Below are 18,488 nucleotides of genomic sequence, written 5' to 3' on the forward strand. Positions count from 1 at the left end.
GATATGAACAAAAGCTGCCTCAGAGACACTGAAAAATATTACCTGAGGTTTCTGTCTGCCAATAGGTGGCAGAGGCTGAGCTGTGGAGAAAATTGGAGGCCTTTTACAAGTTGGCCAGTCATAAACCTCACAGGAGAAGGGACTCTTCACTTGCTGCCGCCTGTGGCTCAATGGCTTTGAATTCCGGAGCAGCAGTTCCATTGGATCTGGGGATTTTCTGAATGGTGAATTGTAGATGCCTGCAATCTGAGCAGAAGATGACTTCAACTAACTTAGAACTCATTCTTGCATTTATTCTATAAATCAAACCAATTAAAAAACACTATATGATAAACAGTTGTACACAAAGTTTCTCATAACTGCTGACATAGGATAAATCTATAGTTTAAATGCATCTCTGGGCATTGCATTACAGTTACAAAAGGGTTTAAATAGGATAATGTAATTTATATTGGGTTTCAGCCCTTCAGAGGTGGGTAACTTTAATTTTATGGAAAGAAGAGCTTCCTGTATCTGAAACCCATGTTTTCTTTCTGTCACTTTCAATCTTCCACCTTCCACAGCAGTAGTCAAAGAGACATGCCAGTTTTCCCTTAAAAAATAGTTAAAAGTGTACAAATTTGCATCTCATTTTAAAGGCAAACTATTATGGTTGTTTTGAAATTTAAAGTTTAACTTAAATTCCTATACACAATAGGAACAAAAATATATTACCTATTATTTCCAATCACATATTTAAAGAGTAAAATAAATGCTCCTGTAAGAGAACGTAAGTCTTGTCCTTTTAAACTCTATGCTAGCTCACTCACAATGTGGACTAAGATTGTGGCAACTGCAGCACTTTTAAAAGTAAAACTGAGTGATTAGTTAAGGGGAAGTACAAGAAAATTTATGGAACACTAAAAACCAGTAATCGCTTTTTTCCAACAGAATGTTCATGTTAAATTCTTTTAACTATTCAATTGGATTTAGTTTTAATAGTATAAAACTTGTTAAAAACAAGAACTTAGAATAAGAAATTCTGAATTGTGAATTGAAATGAAAGATTCATTCTTCACTGAATTTGGTATTTCGTTTTTTGAGGATACGTCATTATTTCCATCAGTAGTATGATCTAATACAACAACTACCAATATAAAGCATACTTTTCAGATTCTAAGATAGTAATCTATGTCATTAACAATCTGTGAATAGCTAGCAAGTCAAAATTATGTGACAGACTGTTCCTAAATCATTCCTATAAATGTAGGGATTTTATCAGTTGTATATAAACTATTCTCAAACAGACATATGTGGGTTTACTCTATTAATTATGAACAGTTAAACATGAGAATTCCTATACCATATTGCACAAAGGCACTAAATCTCCTATAAAACCCATGATATATGATTAAAATACATCTGGCGAAAACTAAAGATACTGAGTTGCTTTAAGGATAATTATATTTCCTACAAAACTCCTCTCAGAATATTAAGACTTTTAAAGCAGATTTGCTCAGTTAAAATATATTGTCCTTTGCTTTTATCATAGTTTAATTGTTAAGAAGTATTGAACAAAAACAGTAGGAAAATAAATCAGTTTTGTGATATGGGGAAAAGGTAAGGAAAAGAGTAAATGTTTAAAATCTTGCATTTCTGCTTTGGAACACTACTGAGAAACCATGAGAAAACTAAGTAGAGCATCAGCCTCCTCATAAAGTATTAATCTCTTGGGGCTGAGAGGATTGAACACTCCCCAATTAGCTCTAATGCATTTTTCATTAATGTATCCTACTGGGAAGTTCCAATTTCTTGTGTCAAAACAGTTAAATAAGGCCCATATAAAACTTATTGTTTAATAGACAAAAATATTCAGAGATGGTTGCTTATTCAAAATATTGTTGGGCTATTCAAAATTTTATGGGCTATATTCTTCAACTTTGTAAGTGATCTGGCCCTAATGACAATTTATTTTGGCACTCTGTTGCCCTCTTAGTGCAAACCCTATAAACTATTCCACTACGCTGTCAGTCTAAATGAGTAATGGGAAAGAGGAAATGAATAGAGATAAATGGTAGAAAAATATGTATGCCAAATAACCACTGGTTGTGCCTTCAGCTCTTCACGATGCCAGACTAAAATGACAGGGACCCATGCTTCAAATAGCAGGCAAGCAGAATCACTGGAGTGAAGGCAAAATTGCAGGTCCATCTGTATGATCTGTAAAATCCAGCTGCATCTTATAAGTTTGGTTCTTCAAGTCTGGCTCTTACTCACATAGACATCCCATGAAGTTACAAATTCTCCTAATGCTGTTATTTTTGTAGTATTTCAGACATTGTCCTATCGCAATTTTCTTATCAGCCCAATACATTGTTGCTTGCAAACACTCGGTGACCTGTAGCACTACATAAACACAAGTTCCATATGTTGTCTCGGGCTTTATTGCGCTCTTCCACAATTATTGAATGCATTTACATTATATACTTGTTAGACAAGTTCTCTCAAATATAAAATGCCACAGTCAAGGTCTTCCATACAAATTAGATCCCACGCTGGAGATATACAAGCCAACTCTATGCCATGGTCATTATGGCTCTTCACCCATTAGTCCTACCATGGCCATTGGATCTGCCTACGTTCTGATCAATTAATTTTTGCCTTCACTCTGTTGACGACAGTAAAATAGAAAAGTGATTGTCTGTGACTACCTTTTTTTCACATTTCACTGAGCTGCTCATTGTATTGTTACTTTATCTTTCCACCCATTCCTACGCCATCTATGTTCAGATGTTTTATCCTGCCTAATGCAGAGACTGCGCGTTCTAGCCGTGCCACGTGCCTGCAGAGGTCACCAGCTAGGGGGAGAGATACTGCTCTCTCACAGTACATCTGTGAAATACATATTTTCTAGAAAACTACAATGTCACTGAATAAGTAAACATTTTCCAGAGGAAAAGCATCTCCATATGCACCACTAAGAATCAGGATGATCCGGAATAAACCACTATGGCATAATAATGACTCCATGAAGTTGGCAGGCACAGATTTGTTGATCAGTAGCAAATCCTGATCAGGGCTGCATCTGCCCAAAATGTACACCCCTTTTTAAACCTTTTCTTTAAAAAATAAAATAAAACAAAAAAGCTGAAGAGGAAATTGGGTCAGAAATTTTAACAAAAAAAAATTAGACTCTTTCAATGTACATGACACAGATTTGGGTTTTGGTTTTTGTTTCCCCAAAGTGGAAAAATGCAACATCTTAAATAATATAAACATTTTGCCTCTGAAGAATTACAGGCAATAACTTTAAAGTGATGTGCTGTCTAGATGATCTTTACGGTCCCTTCCAACCCTAACCATTCCATGATTCTATGACTCTAAGAAATGGCATAGCTTCTGTTCTCTTCTGTTCTGTCCTCTTCTGTTCTGTCATATGTATACATATACATAGGCAAGTATAAATGCTTCCATTAATGTAATGGCTTTCTGAAACTGCATTCTGCAATCTATTTTGAGATACTATGTATACTCCACTTGATGTTTCTTTGTTTAAGTGTTTGGCAGTAGAAAAAACTATAGTTCATAAAGGGTTCAAACACTGTGAAATGCTGCTGAATACCTCAAGATGCACAAACAGGACTGGCTTTTAGCACTTTTAATGACACCAAAATTAGCTATAATAGGTGTGGGAATCCATTGATTCAGTGTCTTATGAATTATTACTGATGAAAGGGTGTCTTAACAAAAAGCCATCTTTTGATGTTCTTTTTTTACATACTGTCAGGTTAAACATACAGATAGTGTATGAATTATGAAAATGGGTTTGGAGTTTTAGTGAGGCCAGTTGGATGCTTTAAAAGTTGTTGCTTCTTCTACAGTTGAAACTCTTTATAATATCTGGGTCAAAATTGATTATGAAGTGCATTTTTAAATAATAATTTTTCAAGCAATCCTTGTTAATTACTTTACGTTTTAATTATATATGTTCAAGTATTCAAACAGACAAAGAGCACAGCAACCAGCAGAGCAAGTATCTAGATAGATAAAATGAATATGAATTTACTCTAAATTTCCCAACATTTGTGGTAAGGTTTCAGGGCTAGATTTAAAATTGGCAAAATTTGGCAGGACATAAAAGAGGATGAGTTTGATTCTACTCTCCAGTTCAGACCAATCTCTGGCAAAACTGCTTCCATTCATTTTTAAATATCTCTGCAAATCAGAGTCTTCTTTTTGCAATTTCTTGCACATGTGCTGTGCGTGATGGATGCCCTGTTCACTCTGTCCTCTGCAGGGAGCTGGCAGTCTGCAGAAACCTAAGAATCTGGAGGATCAAAGCCTTTGGTACTTAATAAATTTGCATATCTTCTTGAGATCAGTACAATGTGTTAAAAGCATTACTTCATCTTTTCCGTAGTTTAATACAATATTCTCTCAACTACAAAACCATTGTAGCTAATACTGCTTTTTCAATGGTGGAAAGGTATCTGTCTTGAGATATTACCTCTTACTTTGATTCCAGTATTTTCCCCACCTTTAGTCCGTAAGAAAATATTTTACCCTCCAAAATATTATGATAGGTTACAAAAAGTACTTCTTGTCTGCGGGGAGAATGACACATTTTTCTGTACCTGTGTTCTTCACAACTAGGAAGGGCCTCTGTCAAAGCCAGCTTTCTGGGACTTCATTTCCAGGAACAATTTTCTAAAGTGACAAACACTATGGGGAAATCTGTGCTAACTATTAGAAAACCTACAACTGAGTTATTTGCAGTACTGTCATGCTAACTTCCACCTCAATAAGACCAAAGAAATCTCAGGAGGGGACTCTGCTAATAGCTTCTTACTGACCTCCTTGCATCAGGCCCTTCTGGTGAATGGTGGCCCAGTGGTGAATATGGCAAATGAGGTGTGAAAGCACAGATTTATTTTTTTTTAAGACTATGGTTCTGACTTGTCAGGGAAAATAAAAAAAAAAAAAAAAAAAAAGAGAAATGAGTTATACAATAGATATATTTTTCCCCTAGAATTCTCTGCCTCAGACCTTCCATCATGGAAACCCAAGCATGACCTGGAATATTAATTGTGTAAGGTCAAGCATACTGGCAAATGTACCATTTGTTACCCAGTCATCCTTAGCATTACATTAATATTTTGAATCATTTTGCATTTCTAACACTCTATCATTTAGTTTCCTCCCAATCATTTTCTTATCTCTATAATTAATGGTGGCATATAAAGAAAGAAAAAAAAATAAGAAAACAAATATTAATTTAATGAACATTAGTAAAGAAAAGATTTGTTGGGCTTTTTTTATAATCTGTATTGCTTCCACCTCTAATTCTACGCTGTAGAATATCTATTTTTGTCTTTTTCTGTTTATCGTTTCTATATGGAGAGAAAGACTTTACTGTTTTTTCCATAAATACAACAAAGAAATTATTAAGGAGCTTGCCTTGAAAGCTAAACTATGAAGGAAGAAAGCACCAAAAGAAATAGAAAGAAGGAAGAAAGAAAGAAAAGAAAAAGGTGCAGACAGAAAGGGAAAGATAAGGCTGCGTTGATGATGCTGGATAGTTCCTCAGAAAAGATTGGTGATCCCAAGTGGTATAATAAAACATGAACGGGTTTAGATGCTGCAATTTTTATTTATGAACGAATTATTTCTTATTTTTCTTTCTTACTTCTTGACTAAATTTTACAGTCTACATATAAAATCCTAAACAAAATATGCCCTAATAGACACAGTGTAGTTACTGCACTGTAAATAATTACACATATGCAAAATTAAAAATCGATGAAGTTCAGCTGAAGATAAAATGTAAGCATGAAGTCAACAGAAAGTGGTATCCTCATATCTTTTAAAAAATTACTGTAATTAAACTGAAAATAATAAAGGTATGCTCTATTTTAATTATTTTTCTATATCAAACGTGAAAGTCTGAAATAATCAACACATATCATCAATATAAATGTTTCATTTAACAGTAATTTAATCTTGAAAAAAATAGCTTTGCAAGTGATTGTCATAGTAAGAACCTAAATAAAGTCCTACTTTCTGGTCTTTTAATGAAGAGTTAAACAAGAAGGAAAAGACTTCAAGAAAATAGAGACTTAACTTGAAAATCCTTTTTTGCTCCATTGTAATTTGTAAAAAAACTAAGCAAGCTGAGAGGAGAAGTAAGAGATCTTTAAAAGCCATAAAAGTAAAAGCATGAAGGAGAGCTGTGAATGAAATATTTGCTAGAGATGGGATTGCTGAATCAACACTGACCAGTGCACTTCATCATAATTATCAGGACATACTACTGCCAAGGGATTTATAAAAATCCCACTCAGCAAATAATTGCCCTGCTGTTAGGAGATAGTCGGAGTGTTAACACACTGTCACAGTCCAGAGTTTAGTAAGATATTCAACATTCAATTACTCTTGCTGAGAACTAAAAGGAAACATGATCATTTCTCAGCTACTGCAGTTATGCTTCCACATGAATTCCAGTGAACAATCTTGTTAATCCCTAGATATAGTTTCTCTAGGAGGTAAAAGAAATACCTCAAAACATTAATGATTCACAAGGAAAAAACACGTTTAAATGATGCTGTGACCATGTCTATAAAAGATAAGGAATTTAAAACTTATAAATTATTAGTTTATTACAGACTGTCAGACTATTCCATATGTAGTGAAAAGAAAAGAATAATATCTTTCATATGAAATTTACTGGGGAAAGAGCCATCTATAAAAATTCTGTAAATACTGTTCTAGCAACAAGTATAATATAAATGTGTCTGTGAACTCAAATTTGAAACATAAAAATATTTAAGCAACATTAGAACGTATTCTACTAGGAATAATCTGAGATTTTTTAACTAATATGAACACATTTTTATATTTACAATTAAGAAATACAGTGTAAACTTTATTCAGATATTGGAAAAATGGTACCAAAGTGTGGTTCAACACTTCAAACTGAGATAAAATTTCCTTACCATGGCTGACAATAGGAAAAATGTCACACAGCTTTATGAATGTAGGTTCAGTTCTCACTGAGCTAATGCTTCTCCTTAGGCCTGATCCTGTAATCCTTATAAAAATATACTCTTAGGAATTTCATCTAAATAAGAATTGGACGACCTAGCCTGTTACTGTACCTAAGGTATTTTAGCTTTGTTTGAGATACTGCTTTTATGCAGAGACTGAAAAATTCATAAATGAGTGATGAGTAGTGTGTATTCTTTCAAGTGGGATTAATTACCTGTCTTCTGCTTAATATATATTCTGTTTAAACAGAGTAATAGAAGCATTAATTATTGTTATTCTGCCTTCAGATTGTAAAGCTTCATTCAGTCCTTTTCATCTGTGAAATGTTTGCTTGATATAGAAATAATAGCACAATCATGTTTTAAATGCACATTTATAAGTAAACCAGGCTGCAATTTTATGGACTATACAATGAGGTGTTAAGGAAACATCCGAGTCCAATATGCTGGCCACAGACCATAAAATCAACCTCTAAACCTGCACAGGCACTAAGTTCAATTGCAGGAAACAAAGCTGTAATTTAGTCTCCAAACAGGTACCGACTGCTTGGGTGTTTAGGCAACAAGACAAAAGAGAAACAAACCCTTAGTTTAACGCATGGGTCATTGTGGCACAATATCCAAAACACAGCAACCCAGCAAATGCAGAAGCATCCCAAAAATGTATCCACCTTTCATTGATTCTCTCTCTGACTGGGGCTTACTCTGTCAAATCTAATTCTTACGCAGGCTCTTGATGACACGACTAGATCAGGGATAATAACTTGAATGAGTGAGTGATGGCATGGGAAACAATACTCTTATGATGAAGACACCAGAGACAGAACATTCAAAGTTCTACTGAATTCTCATTTGACTTCTAACTGATTTCAAAGCACGCAGAAAAATACATTTTAACTTGCTTAATAACTTTATTTTAAAAATAGGAATGGGAAATTCCATTATTGTTTTCTTTTTTTTTTTTAAGAAGTGCTGGAGTGAGTATGGGATCATGTACAAATTATAGGAATCTCTGAAAACCAACCTGTTTCTACCATCACCCTGTATAAATGGGAATTTAAGAGCTTACTCTGAAGAATAATCTCTGAAGGTGATTTTATTCTTCCATGTCTCAATAACTGTATATGAACATACAGACGGTATTTCCTTACTTCACAGGAATATTTTGAGGCTAAAATGATTTAATCTTGTGAGAATTTTTCAGAGCATTAAACCACTTATTTAAATATGTGATATTATTTACATCTTTAAAATTAAAATTCCATCTACTGTCATTGCCATAATGGAAAAGATGAGCTTTGTAAGAAAAAAACCTTGACATTCACTCCGTGCCTTATGGGATCGAGAAAAATCCTTGTAATTATACTATTTAGTATCTTTGAATTTGTAACACCGGAAGTTACCTACAACAATATATCAGAAGACAAGAGAAGCTCTCCTTAACAAATAGAGATGGAAATAATACAGAAATTTCCTTTGTTAATGAAATAATTGTTAAATACGGAAGTCATTCACTTCTCCGAAAAATACATATATGCAACTAAACAATTCAACATCTAATTTCTTTTCATAGGTTCTTATGTCTCTTGCATTGTGCTTACATGTGAATCTTCCCTCATCTTCCCATCATCCCCCCCATGGACATGTATTCTGACAGATTTATTAAACAATTTGCTGTAGCAAACCTATAGAACTAGACAATAACTAAAAACTTGAAAAGGGGCAGTATGTTTAACAAAGCAGTCTTCAATAAGACCAATAAACAATGATGTGAAGGTTTAATGAATGGTCATAGTATCGTATACAGGAGAGAATAAAGAAGAGGGAAGAGAGCTGCATTAGTCAGATTACTAAAGGTAGTCAGAACTGAGTAGAAAAGAGTGATATAATAAGAAGAAAAAAAAAAGGAAGAGATGAAGATTTTATTAAAAGACTTGAAACAGAAAAACTGGAAGCAAAGAGAACATGCGAAATAAAGATAAATAAAACAATAGATGGGGAAAGATATACAGTTTTCATCATGTTTGTTGCAGGACAGCCTCAATTCCCAAATTAACAATATATATTAGATACTAAACAAAAGCATTGAATATTGAATAAACTGTGCAAGTTAATGAAAGAACTTTACCATTATACTTTTCACTTGCCTAAGAGCTGGAAAACAAAAGAATTGGTGTGTACATCACTCATCTTGAAGTCTCATTAAAGCAAGGATACCATCAGTGCCACTTCTTAATCAACAGGAAGGTTTGCTGTTGAGAAATGTACAGCATTTTATCTTCATGACTTCTCCCATGCCGTTCCTAACCTCTCTCTTCTTATGCATTTATCTCTTATTAAGCATGTACTTCTTCTGATATAATAGTTTCAAAAATTACCTGAGCAAGACCGTAAATCACATCAAACTTGTGTAAATGCCAGACAGACTACTATGCATCAACCAAATTTATCCCAGTAACAATTTCAGGAATGTCAGTGGAGTTCCACTCTGTGTAAGTGTGTATGAATGTGGCTCTGTGTGTGAGCTATTTATTTGATATTTGCACTACATTGTAATTTCCTTGCAATAGAGATTCTTTCTTAAATGTGTGTACCACATCATACACACATTCAATATATAAGTCACTCACCAGTTTTCTGACCCTGCAGCAATCCAACCCTTCTGCCACCCCAATTGACTGTAATACACAAAACGTGGTCATGTTTTTCTAAGATCTCAGCATGTACACTTTTGATAGATCACACAGCTTGTCCTTTAAACTCTGCCATTAATCCTACCCACAGGAGTTGAGCAAGAAGTTTGTTGTCTAGAAAAAAATCCACACATACAGAGATTATGCAATTCAGATGCTGAAAAAGACAGTTACCTTCTAGGTAGTGGACTTTTAAATGGCTAATGCTAGATGCAGTGGGGCTAAATGCTGTAATACACGGTAGATACAGCAGAGATGCCACTGTGCTATAATAACATATGCTTAGTATGAGTGACATGGTAGAAACAAGCTATTTAGAAGAAGCTCTGAGAAATACTGTCATGTCTACGTGGATATGCCTTTAAACAACTGAGCTTGCATAGGATCAAACACAAAACAGCACTCAAACTTTACATCCTATGGTGTGTTAAGCTCTTTCTAATGACAGGTGATTTTTCAGTGTAAACTCTTTCTCATTTCTTTGCAGTTATCCAGTTATCAAACAAACTGGAATGATTTTATAAGCAGCCTTTAGGAAAAACAGAGTTTGCAATACTGTCACAGAACATGCTTAAAATTACTAAATTCGTTCTATTTTTAAGTTCATTCACTCACTAGCTTTAAAAAATAGGATGTGAATATCTTATTTTCTGGGGAGTGTGGCAAAGAGAGAAATTATTGATTTCTGTTGGAAGCACTTTAACTTACCACTTGTGCTAGAGTGAGACTTATGAGAAGAGCGAACAGGAAGGAAGTACTTTTCACTGACACTGGGGAGAAATACATCCGAAATGGTGCATAGCCATGTCTTTCTTATAGGAGGTAGGTTATGGTGTCAGCAGATAGCACTTCCCCATCCTCTTCCCATTGCTCCCTAACCTATGGAGTTACCCTTTTCTGGGCATGGAGAACACCATTCTTGCTTGTGGCTTTGATTGCACTTGGCCTCTCTTGGGAGACAACCACCCCTTCCCAGAGAAAAAGAAAGGCTGATTGAAAAAGATACAAGCAAAACTTGAAAATCTATGGATGTTGTAAAGTTTGTCACTACATGATTTTGGCAGACTATGCATCAGACATTCTGAGGTATATGTTGGCTTCCAGCACTTGTCTTCTTTTTACATGACCATGATACTGTGTTGAGTAGCAGAATTCGAGTCCTGAGTGTTCACAGGATGAGTAAGTCCAAAAGGCAAGAGCTGGACTCAAATTCTCAGACAACTAAAGATTTTTGTGTGTGTGCAAATCACTTAAAGGTCATTTTTGGAATTCAGTCCTAGTGGAACTAACCTTCTAGACATAAACATTTTTCTTTGTTCAGGTACAATGTCTTCCAGAATCCCAAACAGCTCAGTTACTGGATGCTTTCAGTTTACCTTACTTTGTCCTTCTTTTTGACAGAAACATTAAACAACATTAACTGAGATTCCTTTCAAGCGAACTGAGATTGTGTGTATAGTGCCCCAAGAGGCACAAGAGCTGAATGATTTTCCTATAGTGAATACCTGTGAATAGACTGATACATCTGGCTTCCAACGTGGAAGTGAATACATGAAGAAGGCTTGCTGATCAAACATACCTGTCACAAGTACTGTAAGAAGGATTTAATGTAAATTGAGAATTCTTTGGAAATAATATTTTATAAAAACAGAACACTGTAGCATGAAGTGCTTTATATCTTAATGCTATTTAAATATAGCTGCAAGCCTGCCTGAGAGCTAGGAAAGCTCACTCTCTCCTCTTTAATTTAAATGGGATTTTTTATGGTACAAGCTTTGGAAATACTCAGAAATATCTGACTTCTTGGCAGAGAAGCGACGAGTGGATATTAAACGCCCATGGATAGGTGGGGATGTTCAGTGATTGGGGCACCTACATTTAAAAAAAAATTAACCATTTTAGTTCATCTTCAGGAAGTATTAGTACTTATAATGAAAGATAATTTCATCCCCTGAACGTTTTAGAGACAGGATAATAAAATTACAACAGTAAAGAGGGAGGAAATAAAATGTAAAAGGTAAGACCTAATTCATTCTTCATGCTAGCTCAGTCCTTGGCCTTTCCTGAACAGACACTGCCAATAGTAACAAATTATGTATAATCATTTTGTGATGTGGACTGTTCACTTGGGACTAAGCTCAAATGACCAAACTCGCAGCCTTGTCTCTTAAACTGTGGATCTGAAGATCAAAGGCCAGAGCTTTATCCACTGAGTCCTCACCTTTATAAGAATAAAACTGCCAGGTGTCCAGAGACAGAGTGGGTGTCAAACAGTGTCATTTTAGACCAATTGTTTTTCAAGCTCTTACAGGACAGCACATTAGGTTAGAAGCATATTAATCAGTTGTGTCTTCTGAATATTCATTAGCCTTGTCCAGGAAGGATTTTGTGGCTTTTTTTTTATTCCTCACTTAGAACATTTACACCTGATGTAAGTGTAGTAACTTCAATAGAATTAACCTTTGATTTCCAGTAGTGTAAAAAGGGGAAAAATACAGTCAGTGTAATGTTTATTGAATAGAATTTGAATTTAAAATATTTCACTCTATGAACTAACAAACATGAAATAATGACTGATTGCATTTGATAAAAGTGATATAATTTTGAGTTCTACAACAACTCCAGAAAAGCAAAATGAAACTGGTCTGAAAAACAAAAGCTGAAAAGTAACCTTGGGGCATGTTTTTGCTACCTTTATAGACAAAAGTCCTAATCCAGAGTCCACAGAAGTTTGCTAAATTACTGCCATTGCCCTAAAGTGGAATTGTTTATGGAGTATGGGTGTTACAACGGAGAGAGTAAGAATGGAAAAATCTTGGTTCTTATTGCTGAAATTAGAACTTTCCACTGTTACTCGCTTGATGCTAACATTTCCTTCCTCCTCACATAACATTATTCTTATGTTTGGGTTTTTTTTTCTTAATTGGTTTCTATACTGCTAAAGTATTAAAGATTTATTGTCTCACATGTTTATGTCTCCCCGGTAAGGGTTGTCTCAGTCAAGACTAGTTCCATTAAAAATAATTCCTTATTTTATAGCACCAGTTATTATATCCCTACAAGTAATCCTTTCCAATGCCTTAGTTCAATGGGAATAAATATGGGCAAATAGCAGCCACATGTCTAAACACATTAGCCTTGACTCAACAGAGAGACAGAGACACACTTGAGCAAGCACTGAAAACTGAAGGAACTACTGCAATCCAAAAAGATAACTCATGTCTTGTTACTGGCAGTTACTACAAGAAATGTCATAGATTCTGTAATTTCTACAACAAAAAGGGCCTACTATTACACATGGGTTTGTTCTTCCCTTGCAGCTCAAAATTACCTAGGAGCTTATGAGTAGTATCTGTTCACAAACTGCCAAAGGGTATCAGGAGAAATTGTCACCCTGCTAAAGAGGGCTGAAAAGTGATGGGCTTTACTGTTGCTTGGAATAAGAGAGGCAATCCCCAGAACATCACCTAATGTGGAGTTGCATATTTCCTGTGGTGGAAAGACAGAGACAGCATATGCTGCGACATGATCATGCTGCAAAACAGTACTGCAAGAAGAATGCCTGAACTTGGTCTTCCAAGGAAGTACAGTTTGAGAGGTAGTGTTGTGGGCCTAGATCTCTTACCACACTCTTTTTGTTAGGTTATTCCTTCTTTGAGTATTAAGAGAGGCAGGAATTGGAGGAATACAAAGACAAAAAGTGAACACCTTAAAAATCAAAAAATGGAAAGCTCTACAACAAAAAAAATAAAAGTACTTCAACTACAGATTGCTGGAAACCGGGAGAGTATTCTTGGCATGTCATTATTCATCTTCCCTACGCATATGCTTTCGGCCACTGTCAAAGACAGGATGCGAGGCCAGAGGAACCTTCAGACTGACTCAGTCAGATCTGCTAATTGACCAGGACCCAAGAGAAAGAAGATTCTGCACAAAAATCAAGAGTAGGCATACACACACAACTGCGTGATTGGTTTTCCTCAAGGTTTCAATAGTTAAAGCATTCAGACACAACAGAAGATCCCACAGAACAGAGGACCAGTATTAGCTCGTCTAATCTCAGCATGATTTATCACAGAGCAGAAAGTCCAGGTTCGGAAATGAGGCTGGGACCGAGTTCACCAGCCAAAGCAACGATAAGCTTAAGTGATGCATATATAACATTACATTCTCAATAATGTTAAAATATGTTTTGTAATTCTGTGACAAAGCTCTCAAACTTTGGTAAGACATATCACAAAGAACCTTCGCTTTCTGGACTAGTTGTACATTCATTTTTCTGAAAAAATGTAAATGTGGTTTATCTGTTTAGAAACAGAAGAAAGTTGGAGACAAGAGAATGAAGATTCTTTTACCTCACCCAGTACTGTTTGCTATATGGGAAAAAAACTATAGAGTAAAGGGAAAAGATCTGTTGCTCTGCTGATTCTCCAACCCTTTTCTCAGTGACAGGAGAAACTGTAATAGCAAAAGGCTTTTTCAGCTGTGGCACTCTGAAAACTGATTCTGTAGGAATCTTTTCGTGATGTCAATGACTTCACAAGACACATACCACTCTGTTCCTTCCACCACTTCTCCCGCTCTGGCTCCTTTCAGTTACCACTGCCTTCTGCTCCCCACAACGCTGTGGACGTGCAGGTCCTCCACCTGGGTAGCAACAGTAGTGCTTGCAGCAGCTGACACGCTTGCTCCCGCTCACAGACTCACCTCAGCATTGCTGCTTGCTCTGTCAGCAGATACTTAAACAGCACAGGTCTGCATTCCAGCTTGATATTGGATCTCTGGATTTAGTCCATTATACACCTAATTCAATCATCTTTTTAAGACAAAGACCAATTGCAAAATTTCTTGGAAGGTTGGAAATACCAATGACAGGAATCGTGCAACCACATGGTTCCAACAAATGTGGGCTCTTCATACCCACTTCTACAAAGTGCCATCAACGGACTCAGCGATTCTGTGTTTCATTGACTTTAAAGGCCATTTATCAGCACTTTGCAAAGGATGGCCCTTACTACAAATGTCTGCCTTGTGAACATGACAAAGAGCAGAAGCAAGAACCTATTCAATTATAATAAATTTTGTTAATGCAGAAAGGGGAACTTCAGGGGTATAGAAGGATAATCTACATAGGTAAACATGTTTTTAATAGAAAACCACATTTAACAAGTAGCTCATTTATTAATGACAACTAAAAAAAGGCTTATTACCACTCTAGTGGAAATAGCATACTGTGATTATGGACTAATAAGAAAAACTTAATTATTATAAGTTTCATGTCTCAGTAAGAAATTACAATGCAGTTCATGATAAAAACAGATAAAAACAATGAAAAATTACATCTGCACTGGTATTTCTATTGTGTTTCAAATAGGAAATGTCAAGAAATATTCTTAACAAAGGCAAAGTTTTGTTAAACATGTACTGCAATTTTTATCATGTTCATCATGAAGTCAGCATTTATCAGACTCTTAAGGTAAAAACGTTATATATACATAAATTTTAAAATCTGAAATACAGAGAATCTTATTTTTAAAATGGAATTTAGTTTGGAAGCCTCAAAGTTGCTACCTCACATTTATTTCTTGCTGTGTTTTATGCTGGAATCTCTTATAACAAGCAACCAGTAGGCGGAGCAGACAACACAACTTATCACGTGATAAGAAGGGCATGGACTTGACTGCTGGGTTTTTTCATAATTAGGGGAATCATGCGGGAGAAATTTCCTTCAAACAAAAGAAGCTCATGTGTGTAGGATGTTACGTGACTAGTTATTGATACTACTGGCATATATAGCAAGTTGATTAAAAGCTCAATATTCCATTACCGAGAAGTTTTAGAGCTCATGCTTTATTTCTCCAGACATTATTTGACAACTAACTTAATTTAAATCAAATAAAATTTTACTTTCTTTTTTCAAGCCCATTCTTATGCCTACAAATAGGGTTATATTTGTGTTGCATGGATATTACTGGCATTACAGAAAAAAAAATATGTAACTCGTTTTTAGTAAAGCAAAAAACTGTGTTTTGAATTCGGCAGGATGTATAACATTGTACTTTCACAGAAAGACAGCCAGTAATTAGATTATTAATATAAAATATTAATATATGTTATTAATAACAGCAAATTAACATTACTACTATCAGAAACTATTGGTTGTGCAAATATCCTAACTTCTTCAACTTTCTTTTCTTTAAACTTCTTTGCTAAAATACTAACATTCTTTTATTCAAATGAACTGCTTAGGTCTTATGTGCATTAAAATGTTTGTGTAAATGCAATGTATTTCTACAAGTAAAAATGGGAAATAGTCATATAGCAAAATACACTCAGTCAACTTTTTCCAAAAAAGATAGGAAAATTGTAAAGTATAATATAATACCACATGCTTATATCATCCAGTGATTTCCCTGAATGTCACTTTCATATCAATGGTACTCAATACACCTTCCCCCAGAATGGTGGGAAACTGCAGACAATATTTTATATAATATTTTGTAGGCAAATCAAACTCCTTGTTCCTGAGTTTAAAGCATGCACACACTTATTCTGCCCATATTTTGAGCTGACCAGAAGCTGTGTAACTGCATTAATTCTTGAGCTAATATACCGTGGCTCTCAACAGGGCTAATTAGTTTGGGTTCAGCCCCATGTTATAGCTCCAGATTGGCTTGGAAAGTAATCAAAGCAAGCTCACATCTGTCTATATAAGACGATGTATATATACCTGGTACCAGTAACAACAAATAATGCATACTAATTCAGTTTGACATCCATTTCTTCCTCTTTTTTTTTTTTTTTCTTTATAAAGGTAACAGTTTGTGGAAGAAATAAATGCTTGAATAGTAAGATCATTCATGAAAAAGACAAAACATGGACTTCATCATAGGCCGTGCTATTAGATACACATTAGACACCCCTGTACATTCATGATACTAGCATTCTTACTTTTTGAAATGTAAAATAATGCTAGCAATAGGAATGGGCACAACTTATATACATACATGTAATCTGTGGAATATGAAGAGCAAATTCTGCAATCAATGAAGGATTCATAGACTTCAAGGCCAGAAAGGATCACTGCATCATCTGCTACTTTGTGCAATGCCACAATGTTTGATCATCTCTCTGTTTAACCTGTAACACACTTCTGAGATGGGTTTCTGGGCTTCAGCTTGTAGGGAGTGGACAATGGAACTTGACATGCCTTTCTTTACTAAAATTGAGGAGCAACAAGTCCTTAATTCCTTTCTGTCAACGAGCAAACACCCTTTTCACACCCTTTCAGCCTGCATTAAAATAAAAAGATTCAAAACTACAGGATATATTTGAAACAATTGTTGTACATACAGATTTTGCAACGCTGTCCTTATAACATGCCTGAACATTGGCAGCCTTGATGCATGAGGTGGCTCAGCTCCATCATTGTACCTTGTTATGCATGGAAGGAAGGTGAGGAGACTGCAGCAAACTTTAGCAGATCATCTCTATAACTTATTGGGCTTTAGTTAATGCATGACTCTACAATAAGTCCAGTTCATCAACATCCTCTTTTCATTTGCTATGCTGCCTGCTTACAGATTATACTTTTTCCTTATATCACTTAAAAGTGTTGACTTTTGCTCTCTGGTTCTACTGAGACATGAACAGACCTCACTCAGTAATACAATTAACTGTCCTTTGAAGACAGCAAGAAACAGCTGTAGTCAGATCAGAAGACCAGGCATATCAAGAGTAAAATGTCACTGGAACAGGTTGCCCAGAGAGGTGGTAGGTCCCCATCCCTGGAAACATTCAAGGTCAGGTTGGATGGGGGTCTGAGCAACCTGATCTAGTTGAAGATGTCCCTGCTTATTGCACAGGGGCTGGAACTAGGTGACCTTTAGAGGTCAAACTATTCTATGATTCTATACTAATGTTTATGCATTTGTTTACATAAATTGTTCTGTTCAAAACAAGAATTCCCAATTTTCTACAGTTTGAAAGAATATAAAAACACTGCGCAGATTATTCTTAATATTCTAGACCCACATCTGGACAAATCAATTATTGTGAGCTAATTTCCATTATTAACTAGATCCCCTGTCTAAAAGCCACTCAGAAAACTTACAATGCTATTTTTTACTGATATTGTACTATGCTATTCTTTTGCAAATAAAATTACTTAAATTTGATTCACAAGTTGAGCTTTCATGACAGATAGCCAATGAATTAGACTATATTTCTATTTATTGGATAGATAACAAATGATTCCCTAACAAAGGGAAAGATATTCTGTCACTAAGCGTCACTATTTTCCTGCGTTCTTTAGGATTAACAGTTCTTACACACAGATTATAATTAACAAAGCATAAAAAACAAGCACTTAGTTCATACCCTGATTGCGTGTTAATTCCTTATTCATATGAAAAACAACAAGTCACCAAACATTTATGGACACAAAATATTTTTTTTACAAAAGTTCACATAAGGGGAAATAAAAAGGCAAACACGCAAGCTTTACCAATCATATCAATTTTGTATAAGGTATATCTACTGCCATATTCACCTGTCTGTAAAGCAGCTTACATAAGAAAGCTTGAAAAAATATACCACTTCTATCAATACAAAACAAATTAATCAGTAAACATTTAAAATTTATGAGGCATTTCTATGTGAACAATCACACTAAATAAGCTGATTCAGGCAGTTCTAGGAAAAGCTTTAGCTGAAAACCTGCATTTACAATCTATCCTAAAAACAAGCAGAACACAACACCAACCCAAGCATT

At 35.2% G+C, this 18,488-nt stretch overlaps 1 protein-coding gene across 1 annotated transcript in view; it reads right to left on the minus strand.

Moving 5' to 3' along the window:
- SPATA17 (spermatogenesis associated 17) overlaps nt 1-18,488 on the minus strand; it is a gene marked incomplete at its 5' end in the record, with an annotated part of 83,131 nt that overhangs the window by 33,415 nt on the left and 31,228 nt on the right. The window contains one exon of the mRNA XM_009894349.1: nt 43-246. Within this exon, the coding sequence (XP_009892651.1) occupies nt 43-246 (204 nt within the window). The remainder of the gene's footprint in view (nt 1-42; nt 247-18,488) is intronic.

The sequence above is a fragment of the Charadrius vociferus genome, unplaced genomic scaffold, assembly GCF_000708025.1.
Source record: "Charadrius vociferus isolate BGI_N301 unplaced genomic scaffold, ASM70802v2 scaffold261, whole genome shotgun sequence".
NCBI classification, from domain to species: domain Eukaryota; kingdom Metazoa; phylum Chordata; class Aves; order Charadriiformes; family Charadriidae; genus Charadrius; species Charadrius vociferus.